The sequence below is a fragment of the Prunus dulcis genome, chromosome 2 (assembly GCF_902201215.1).
Source record: "Prunus dulcis chromosome 2, ALMONDv2, whole genome shotgun sequence".
Taxonomy (NCBI): domain Eukaryota; kingdom Viridiplantae; phylum Streptophyta; class Magnoliopsida; order Rosales; family Rosaceae; genus Prunus; species Prunus dulcis.
In genome coordinates, this window is record NC_047651.1 from 21,005,405 (window position 1) to 21,016,449 (window position 11,045).

General features: G+C 38.8%; 2 protein-coding genes across 2 annotated transcripts; both read left to right on the top strand.

The window, feature by feature from the left end:
- Positions 1 to 849: 849 nt before the first annotated feature.
- Positions 850 to 1,562, top strand: LOC117618823 (histone H4-like). The gene is made up of 3 exons (XM_034348559.1): positions 850 to 906; positions 1,104 to 1,282; positions 1,389 to 1,562. Exons 2-3 carry the CDS (start codon positions 1,124 to 1,126, stop codon positions 1,560 to 1,562), a joined length of 333 nt encoding a protein of 110 aa, XP_034204450.1. The 5' UTR covers positions 850 to 906; positions 1,104 to 1,123.
- A 1,743-nt stretch (positions 1,563 to 3,305) lies between these two features.
- LOC117617372 lies at positions 3,306 to 10,220 on the top strand. The gene is made up of 4 exons (XM_034346713.1): positions 3,306 to 3,568; positions 4,299 to 4,546; positions 4,647 to 7,270; positions 7,371 to 10,220. The coding sequence occupies exons 2-4, from the start codon at positions 4,523 to 4,525 to the stop codon at positions 8,686 to 8,688; spliced, it is 3,966 nt and encodes a 1,321-aa protein (XP_034202604.1). The 5' UTR covers positions 3,306 to 3,568; positions 4,299 to 4,522; the 3' UTR covers positions 8,689 to 10,220.
- Positions 10,221 to 11,045: the final 825 nt, after the last annotated feature.

Sequence of the window (11,045 nt, forward strand, 5' to 3'; positions counted from 1 at the left end):
CAAGACAGTCCCAGGATTTAGTCCAGCCCATGACAGTCTGCCGTACCAAACGACCTCATAGTGGGTTAAAGAGCTTTTGGGCACTATTCCTTTATAGGGCAGGTTTATATATATATATATATACATATATATACACACAAGTGATATATAGAGATAAGGGAATCAACCCTAAGATCTCAAATGCACTACTTGAGCTCCAAACAACTTGCTTACAATTTTTTTTTTTTTAAAAGAGCAAGTTATATAATGGATTAAGATAAGCGGGATTATGTTTGAGCATAAAATTGAATAATGATGGAAGAGTAAAGCCCCTTAAACAAGAGATCGGGAAACATTGCCTAGTCAATTCATAAGGGGTGATGATTTTCCAATTCCCTTTTCTTCACTTATACTCTATTTTAATGGTAATTAGAAAAGCATTTAAAAACAAAAATAAAATGGGATGTAAATGAACAAAAGAGGTGTGAAAAAATCAACTCCTATGTATATATTTGTTTTGTTTTTGGAAGGGGGTACATGGGGTTTGAACTTTGAACCAAGCTCCAATTCATAAATTGTACAAAATTTGAAGCAAAGCGGCAAATAAGATGTAAAAAAAGGCAGAAAGATTTTTCGTTCCCAAACTAACATAAAACTCTCAGACCAAAAAAAAAAAAAAAACCTAAAACTCCCCCTCGTTTTATTTGCCACGTCATCGATCGAGTGGAATCGAAACAAAGAATATCAATCGTCCGTTTGATGAATCCTTGACCATCTCTGAGCCTACGGATACTCCCGGCCCTGAGCAAGCCTTCGTTAGGGCATCGCTATAAGTACTAGCCTCAAATCCTTTTCTTGCAACCAATCTCTCAACGAGTGTCGCTTTTCCAAGTGAGACTTGAGGTCGTTGAACAACTTCAAATTCAGGTTCGTCGTCTTCTTCATTTCAATGCCATTTTGCTTTCCCTCATTTGTTTTTTTCTTTTGATTTTTGTAGACTTTAGGCTTATTGTAGATTTGATTGAAATGAAATTTAGGGTTTGAATGAGATTTCTTCACTAGTTTTCCCCAACGAAATTTATTAATTCCAGCATATAACGACCTTAATCTTTCATTTTCCTCAGAAATCCCAGCTTGAATTGAAATGTCTTGGAGCGTTAAGGGAGGCAAGGGTTTGGGAAAGGGAGGAGCCAAACGGCACCGTAAGGTCCTTCGCGATATCATCCAAGGCATCACCGAGCCGGCCATTCGTCGTTTGGCTCGTAAAGGAGGTGTGAAGCGTATCAACGGTCTTATCTACGAGGTCATGGTTGCAGGAGCCTATCCATCGCATATAGGCTTTAAGGATATCGTGACATAACCGTCGAGGCGAAGTAGAGACCTAAAAGATCGAATGGAATGATACATAGACAAGTAAATCCCTTAGTAATTTTACACGTGGCGTGCTCAAAATCTTCCTCGAGAACGTGATCAGAGACGTCGTGACCTACACTAAGCACGCTCGCCGCAAGACGGTGACGGCCATGAATGTGGTCTACGCCTTGAAGAGGCAGCGCAGGACCCTCTACGGTTTCAGTGGCTAGGGTTTTATGATTCTTAAAGTCTTGCTGTCAATAAATGGGGTTGTTGGTTCAGTTTAGTTGATGTTAAATAGGTAGTTTTTACTCTGCTTAGGAGCTAAAATTGGTTTAGGGTTCTTGTTGCTATGTGCTGTGTAAAGTGATTGACGGACTGAGTTTCTATGTGTTTGTGGAGTTGCAACTGAAGTTGAATGAAATGGTGGTGTTTGATCCAAAATTGATATGTGATTTGGTGATTGAGTTGTTTTTACTTTAGTTTTGTAATGGGCCAAAGTTATTAATTCTCACATTTTTTTTTGTTGGTTATGGGCCTTATGGTCTTTTAGCCCAGAGATCTTATTTGAAGGAAAGGTTCATGGGTAGTTGAAGTGGTAATGGGTCCATTCTCTTGTGGTTTCATTTCAAGTTGCAGGACAAGGGCCTCTTCTACTTTCTACTATTTCTATTTTTATTTTTGATAAAATTTTGTTTATATTATCTTTGGTTTGCTAGAATTAATTTTTTTAAAAATATATTCGTATGGTTGCAATGTGACAGCTGATTGTGATTGCAACTCTGTAGTGGGGATGGTTTTTAAAATTGGAATGTGATTTGTTCGATGCATAATTGAAGTGTTGGGTCCCAGTTTTAATCTTGTTTTAAACGGAGCTTGTCCTTTTAATTGACTTTTTCAAATATTTATTTACTAATATGGACAGATGAGTATTTATCAAACTATGGGAAAAAAAATATTTTTAAGAATTGGATGTTTTACCATTTACTTTGATCTTTGAATTAATCTGGTGTGATCATGACTTGGTTGGGTTTGGTTGTTTTTGGTGGCATTTTCCTCCAAGTTTGGTAGAACGTCATTGGCTCCAATTTCCTCAGTTGATGAAAAGTGAAATAAAAGCTCCATATATTTGGATTGAGTGTAGGTAACCAGAAAACAATGAGCTTACAAGTAACACTTTATGGAACTTCTAAAAACAATGTTTTTAAGTCAGTGTTGTATAACTCAATTGGTTGAATTTTTCTAGTTTTATTTATGTGGATAGAGATTCGAAACCTTATGAATCCAATGAATTTGTGTAAATCCCCTTCTCTAATTGCTTATATTGAAAAAATATTCTTATAAGATTTTTTAAAAAAAACATAAATGTTTCATAATAAAAGACGAGCTTAAAACATTTGTAAATACCCAACTATTACAAAGGAATCGCCAATTGGGTCATAACATACTGAAAATATATGTTTGATCCATAACAATGGTCTCATATTCGAAACCCTATGCACTAGTGTGTGTGAACCAAAAAAAGCTATTACAAAGGAATCTTAAAATAGAAGTTTGGTATTTTTCCAGAGTGTGAAAACTGAATTTCCTAGTGGGTTTTTCACAGCGTTTTCCTCTTTAGTATTTTTTTCCCCCCATAAAAAGAAGCTTTTTCCTTTCCCTTTGGGTGAGAGCAAAAGAGTTCTACAACGAAAAAAAGGAAAACATAAAAAAATAAAAATAAAATGGTTAAATAAAAAAGTGGAAGCTCTTGACGAACCTTTGCTTGGAGGAAAGGGTAGGGAAGTTGCGCAACACGTCAAATTAAGATTCGATGGATACATCATACGATGCGAGTTGCGAGAGTACAAAATACACGTGTCAAGCGAGTAGGGCAAGATGAAAGAGAGTGAGGTCGTCGGACCTAGTAGTCCATGGAAAAAATAAATTTAAAATAAATTTGAATAGAAACTCAGACCGCAATTATAGAAAAAAGCACAATCACAAACCCTAAGGCTGACAATTTAGGGAACAGTGGGAACCACACCTCCTTGGATTAGATTAGATTCTCTCTTTTTCTCTCTTTCTTTTCTTCTTCAATCAACAACCGCCTCCCTCCTCAATTTCCTAGAAGTTTCAGAGCTTGACCAAACTCCAAATTCCTTCTCCTTATTCCTCTTCTTCTGCGATCTTTGTGTTCTCTTGTTCTGATTTCATTTTTCGACTTTCGTCAACGCGTCTGTGATTTTGATTTCAGGTATTTCCTGCAATCTTCTGGAATGTTTTTAATTTCACAAATTGTGTTTTGTTTCCGTCGATTTAACTAGATCTGATTGGTTTCATCGCCATCGGATTCGTCGGTGTGTTTTTGGCAATTGCTGGTTTTTTAGCGTTTGTGGATTGTAAAAATGTTTACTTGTGAAGCAGAAAACTTTCTTTTTAATGGATCATCCAAAGTTCCTTTTTTTTTTTTTTTTGCTTGGAACGTTTTAAACCTCCTGGATTTGGTTTCGTGGATTCATTTATTACAACATAAACTGCCCAAAAACGGTCTGCTTTTCTGTTTAGGCTTTGGGAATTGATTGTATTTTGTGGGCTTGATTGAGGATTTAATTGGTATCCACATGGTTGTGTAGTTTCTTAATTATACCTGAAAATGACCTTACAGTTGGAGAATTGATTGAATATTATGTTATGTTCCAATTCAGTTTATATGTTCATCTTGGATGATTGCTTCTGTGCTTTTAATCTGGGACTTAGTCAAGGAAAAATATAATAAACTAATTTTTTTATTGTTTCGATTAACCGATCAGCCATGATGTGTTCTTTACTTGTCTTCAGATATGTGTGAATTGTTACAGTAGTCTATATCATATTTTCCTGATTAGTTTATGTCGTTGACTGAGAATTTATTGTGTTATCTTGGAGGTTCATTGTAATTGCTTTGGGTTCTCTTGTTAAGGTCCTTAACTTTTTCTTGTGTGCAGGAGCTTCAAATTGGTTGAGTGTGATAGCTAGAAGATTCAGAGAAACCGCGTGGTCTTTGTAGCTAACTGAATTTGGTTTGTAGAAAATAGAAGTTTAGCTGCATATATCGTAGTGCAGTTGTTGAAATTGACTTCAGAATCACGTCCAGGTCCTGCTAAATGCTATTGAATTTTATTTATAGACAGAAAGAAGGGTAATAATAAGCTTGCGAAATCTTGGAGTCATGCCTGTATCAGGAAATGAAGAGGTGTTTATTTCATTTTCCAAATTACTGCTAACTGAGATTAGAGTCTCGTACGAATTTATTGTTTTTCTGAATATTGATCAATTAAATCTTCTATTGGCAGACTGGGGTTAAACCCGTTATCCGGAAATCTAGTGATTATGTTGCAGGTGTTCCAATCAAGAAAAGGAGGTTTCCTATAATGAGGCCTCCTTCACCTCCTTCTGAAGAACCAACTTTGTTTCATAAAACAGAAGAATCATCTTCCTTTCCTGCAAAAAATGATTCACTACAGAAGGAACAATCTAGCCCATCTCAAGGGTCGACTCTTTCCTATGCTAGTATCACCAGTTCTGGATTTTCTGATACAACAAAGTATTCTGAATCTGATTATAGAAGAGGAAGGTCTGATGTTACAAATGTTAATGTGGCCCGAGGCAATGATAATCTCTTTAGAGTCAAAGTTGAAGAACCAAGCCCCACAGTTCACTCGGGTTCTTTGGATGACGTGCAGAGGAAAGGGAAGCCTGTGTTGGCTGATAATCCGGCTTCTCAGGTGACCTTAGGGAAAAGTGAGTTGACTTTAGCACCAAATGAAGCTCATGCACGTAATTTGGGGAAGGAGATTATGCATAGCAAAAGTAAAGTAGAAATGAAGTGTAAAGAAGAAATTCCTGCTGTTGCTGAGAGTACTGAATTATCATTAGGTTTAAAGGAAAATCTTGTTCCAGGTTTGACAGGCCAAAACAGTGGCGGTGATGGGAGTCAGCGGAGTCAGGATAACTTGCCTATTTCACTTAATTTGTCTTTAAGCGAAGAAAAAAACAGCAGCCAATGCAAAGGAAATAGTGAAGATTTGAATTTTGATGGTGCTGACAAGCGTGCATGGCGGGCAAACTGGGATTTGAATACACCAATGGATGCATGGACAGATTCTGTGAGTGATGCTTCTGAATGTGTTGACGGAATCAATGCAACGGGTGGGGCAGGTGATGCAAAGCAGTTGATTGGTTCAACTGGGATGGTTGGAGCCGGTGTCAATTCAGAAAAACAGACCATTGTTGATAGTCAGAACAGAACTAATATCACCGTCTCATCCACACTTGCTAGCCAGCAGTGTAATTCCAATGACACCCTTCTTTTACGGCTTAGTTCATCTTGCTCACAGTTGAATCAGTGTCAAAACCCTTCTAGTGCATGCAGTAAATTGGATTTGGACATGGACAGGGTGATTTCTTCTACAAACTCGCCTAGATTGGCTGGGCCAGTTAGAACACTGAACACAGGTAATCGTAGAACTGTAAAATCAGAACCATTTGATGAGAGTGTTAAACTGGATGTTAACATAGCTAAATCCAGTAATACGGGATTTTTAGATAGTAATAGAGCAGGGAAACGTGCAGTTGTTGAGCAGTGCACTCTTGGAGCTGTTAAGTCTTCAAATATGAGCACCCAAAAGTTGGTTGATCCTAGATCCATAAAATCTGAACCAAGTATTGTGGATAATCAAGAAACCATAAATTCCATTGAAGGGACATCAGTTCATCTGGATAAGAATGTGACACAAGGTCTGGATAATTGTTCTAGTGACATGACGTTGCCTATGACTGCAGAGATGTCTTGCCTTTCTGGAAAGCCTTTGTGTTTAACAGAGTCCACAGGGAAGCCTTCTTGTTCAACAGAGTTGACTATGAGTAGGGATTTGACAAAGCATACAGGAAGCTTGAATGCAAAGGCGCCTCAGGAAGCTTGTCAAAGCAAAGAGCAAATTGCTGTAACTCTGGGTCTTGATACTAAGGGAAACAGTATGAGAACTGAAGATGATAATGTTGACCGCGGTTATAAATTGAAGTTCATGAATGATCACCCCCTTGATTCACGTGGAAGTGGTGAGGGTTCTTCCAGTGATGAGGAAAAGATAAATATCTCAACAGATATATTGGAAGATTCTTATGGTTCTGATTATGAATCAGATGGTAATCATGCTTTGGATTCAGCTATTGATACAGAACAAGATGCTAAAGATGATGATTATGAAGATGGTGAGGTTCGAGATCCAATTGAGCAGACTGCGGTAGAGGAACTCATATGCAACGCAAGAGAAGCGGAACACGTTGATAATGGTGATTTTGATAATAACCGGACGGATTTTGTGGGACCTGTTAACAATGCTCATCCTACTTCATTTTATATTGAGGCTAAAGACAACAAAACAGAGCAGCTTGCTGAAACAAGTAACAGTGATTATAAAGAATCTTTTGATGTAGTTCTTAATGATAAATCTGATAAGGGCTCTGATAAAGATGTGTGTTTGCAAGAAACATTGGCTGTTGAAAAGCTAACCAGAGGAGCTGGTGTGAAAGGGTCCATAAAGGATGTGGGAACAGAACCACTTGATCAATCAGGGAATGAGGATGCCCAGAAATGTCAGGATGGAGAGTTCTCCGAGCAAGTCACTAATGAAAGCCAAGGATATGATCATGGTACAGAGCTGGATGTTAATAAAACTGACCTGGCACCATTGAGTGATTCAAATTTGTCCAAAACATCTGGTAGTGGTGATAATGCTGCTAAGGATACCACTAATGGAGGACAACGGAGCAGGATCATAACTTTGCCTCGATCTTCAACTGTTTCTCCTAGTAAATCAAGATCTATTTCAGGACTACCATTGCCATCAAGAGTAGTTGGAAGAGAAATATTACCTGATGTAACACCAGAGGAAGATAAAATGCATCCTAGAGGGAGGTGATTATTTTCCCCTCATTTTCTGTTTACTCTTTTGTTTGATTTTGAGCGTTATAGTTGTATCGTAACCTAATTCTTCCACCTTTGTCCCTTTTTCCAGAGGTGAACCGTATGTTGATAATGCCCACAGATTTTCAAGGGAGCGATACCAAGATCAATCACTGAGATATGCTAGATTGGGTTTTAGACGTGGTAGAGGGAGGATGAATAGTCGCGGTGATTGGGGTTCTGATCGTAACTTTGCTTCGGAGATTTATAATAATCAAACAAACTATCGTGTACCCAGACATAAATATGCACCTGATGTTTCTGATGCTGACCTTGAATATAACACTTATAATATGGGTTCAGATAGTGCATATGTTAGTACAGGGCGTGGAGGGAGGCAGATTCAAAATGATGGACCAATCAACCACCGTATACCCTCAAGGAGGCGATCTCCTGTTGGAACACATGCCATTCACATGGCTCGCAGAAATCCAAGAAATATTAGCCCAACTAGATGCATTGGTGAAGATGCTTCAAATTTGGTTGGAATGAGGCATAATGAGAAGTTTATGAGGAGTTTTCCTGATGATAATGCAGATCCCATGTTTCGTACCCAGTCTTCGTATGAGGGAGTAGATGGTCAATTTGGACGAGGAAATCGAAACTTTTCTTTTGTCCAAAGAAGAGGGGTTCCTCGAGTTCGCTCAAAATCACCAATAAGGTCCAGGACTCGTTCTCCCGGTCCATGGTCTTCTCCTAGAAGAAGATCCCCAGATGGGTTTGGTGGGCCTGGAGAATTGACTCATCGAAGATCTCCACCAGTTTACAGGATGGAGAGGTTTAGATCCCCTGATGGCCCATGTTTTCCTGGTGAGATGGTTGTTAGAAGGAATCCGCCCAATGATTTGAGGGATATGGATTCTGGAAGGGACCATGGTCCTCCAAGGTCTGTCATTCCTAATAGAAGTCCTTCCGGCCGGGTTTTACTCAGAAACAGGAGATTTGATGTCATGGATCCTCGAGAAAGGCCAAACAATGATGACTACTTTGGGGGGCCTATGCATTCTGGTCGATTGCACGAGCTTGGTGCTGATGGAAATGGTGATGAGAGACGAAGGTTTGGTGAGAGACGTGGACCTGTCCGTTCATTTAGGCCTCCTTATAATGGGGCTGATGGCGAGACATTTCATCTTAATGCAAAGGATGGCCCTAGGCCTTTGAGGTTCTGCCCAGATGATAATACTGAGTTTCAAGAAAGAGGGAATTTGAGGGAAAGGGACTTTGACAGAAGGATTAAGAATCGGCCAGGAAATGCACCTAGAAGAATGAGAGGCATTGAGGACCAAGACGGAAATTACAGGCATGGTGGGCAGGCTTGGCACGATGGTGGGTTTGATGATATGTCACGGGTGAAGAGAAAAAGGTTTTGAATTTGGTTCTGCCATGACCTTGAATTTGGGATTGGTTGTTCCTGCGAAGAAGGTGGACCAGGATACAGATTAGTCACTTTACAGGTTAGTCTGGGACATTCTATTGGCTTTAATCACAAGGCAAGTGGCCGTTCTGTGTGTGTCTAATGTTCTGAGGGCCTTTTTCCGGTTCCAAGTTTGACTTATGATTCTATGTGGTCTTTGGACTGGTATCTGCCCTGTAAGTAGCTTGCATCTGGTACTATGGTGGTTAGTTCTTCATGAGGCTCATATTTGCCTGAATTTCATTAGCAAGTTTTGTACTGTCATAGGTCTTGGTTGTACATCATATCTCTTAAGGCCATTCTCTTTGAGTTGAGGCATTTAAATGCTTATACAGAGATTCTCCTTAAGTTTCTGAGTTACGTTTCTGCATTGGTTTTGATACTTGGTGAGGCAGGGCAGGTACCCTACAAGGAACTGTCATGACTTTTAACTAGTATTTAGGCCATAAAGCTCCACTAGTAACTATGTTGCCTATTGCACTCCTTCATGTCCATCTTCCCATCGCATGAACAATTACTCTAATGTCATGCTCGGATATACTTAACCTCAGATGAGAAGCCTGTTGATACAGTTTGTTCCCTGGTGCTGAAAATTTTTATGAGGCCTTATTATGCGATCTCCCGTGATTGGCAGAGAAGTTCGGGGCTTGTACATGGTTTTAGTATAGAGCATCATATTGTTGGGAGGTTGTAATGATATGCAGAAATGCTGGAGACTGAATGTGTAGGAGAAGTTTGTTCTATTAGTTCTTATGTGCGAAGTCGGCAAGTTCTGGATCTGCTGTTAAGCTTTTTAGTGGTTTAGCTCTTGGACTTTTACCTCATAAAATGTTTATGGAGTCTTACAGAAGTTCGTGGGTGAATAATGCTGTTCTGGAGTATATTTTCTGATGTGTTCTTTATTTTCTTGAATTGGGTAACTGACATGCTATAGTTGTAGTAGGAAATTTAGAAAGATGATATATTAATGGTCTACTTTCTTTACGTACTTCCTGGAGTTCCCGATGCGGGCGTGAGGTCTTTGTGCAATTTCTTCTGCAGAATCAAAACCCTGATGCATTACTGGTTTTACATTGTAAATGAGCAATATCCTGACCGGAAAATCAGCTACATAATTGGTTACACTGATGAAGACAGTTCTCCCATGGCATTTGCCAACATTTGATTGCACTGAGAAAAATTGGGTTGCTTTTGAGTCATACTTTGCACTTCTTGGATCTATTTTTAGAGTAGGTTGCACAGATGAAGTTGTTAGGGAGTTTCAAGACAAGTGCATAGTGATTGATGAGGCTAAGTACTGAAACATTGCTTTTGGTTGGGATGGTGTTGATGCTGAGCTAGAATTTTGCTTCTTATGGTGTTTGGTTTGTGCTACTTTCCTGATTTGGTCAGCAACAGGTTTGAAGTTGGATCCTGTTTACCTGTAAAATAACCGCCCTCTGCCTCCAAATTTAACCATAATAATAACAATAATTAAGATTTGGTCCATAATCTATAATACACAGCAAAACTATAGCTTCTGGGTTGAGAGGTAAAGTTGAGAGATGTCATGAGAGATTTGTTCCCTCATTGATTTTGTGAAAGATGACTCTGGTTTTGAAGTTTTCAAGATTTCCCAGTTTAAGTGGGGGAATTTTGCTCTTTTCCCAAAGTGGGTGTTATGTTGATGGGCTCCACAGGGGAAATGAAAGAACTGTGGGCATAGAACCTGTAGCAGGTGCTGCATTTTCCTATTTGAGCTGGAACCCAGGGTACATAGAATATCATAAAATTACTAGATGTAGGATTTAGAATCCAAGTCTTGGTAGGTCTTGGTAGGTCTTGCTTGTGTTTCGATGGCCATCATTGGCTTGATTGGTTCAAGCTTCATGGGAGAAAATGACAACCTTGCTTGCTTGCTTGGCCCTTTTTGGAGTTGTTGAATAATACGCACAGTAGGGCCCGTACTTTTTTGGAAGTTAGCGGGAAATTTGGTTTAAGATATATATCCATTTGAATACGATGAGATTAAGAATAACTTGGGTGAATGCAAGGTCATTTGATGATATTATTAAATTGAAAAAGAACAGTTTTTATTTATCAGGAGAAATTATTCAAATGCAATATAAGTTTGACTTTTCACTTGATTTATTGTGAAGTATAAAGTGCTCAACCTATTAAAGCACATTACGGTCTAATTAAATGAAGAAGCAGACCAAGATTATCAATGGAATAAAATAATAAAATATGGTGCAAAACATGTAAGTATATTTAACTATTTATTCCTTTTATTGGAATATAATTAGGTTTTCAGTCGCCACTTTGTTGAAAGAG

Coding starts and splice junctions, on each gene's coding strand:
- LOC117617372 (XM_034346713.1), top strand. CDS start 4,523: ATGCCTGTATCAGGAAATGAAGAG. Junction 4,547..4,646: donor CTGTATCAGGAAATGAAGAG/GTGTTTATTTCA, acceptor TTCTATTGGCAG/ACTGGGGTTAAACCCGTTAT. Junction 7,271..7,370: donor AAAATGCATCCTAGAGGGAG/GTGATTATTTTC, acceptor CCCTTTTTCCAG/AGGTGAACCGTATGTTGATA.
- LOC117618823 (XM_034348559.1), top strand. CDS start 1,124: ATGTCTTGGAGCGTTAAGGGAGGCAAGGGTTTGGGAAAGGGAGGAGCC. Junction 1,283..1,388: donor TCAACGGTCTTATCTACGAG/GTCATGGTTGCA, acceptor AATGATACATAG/ACAAGTAAATCCCTTAGTAA.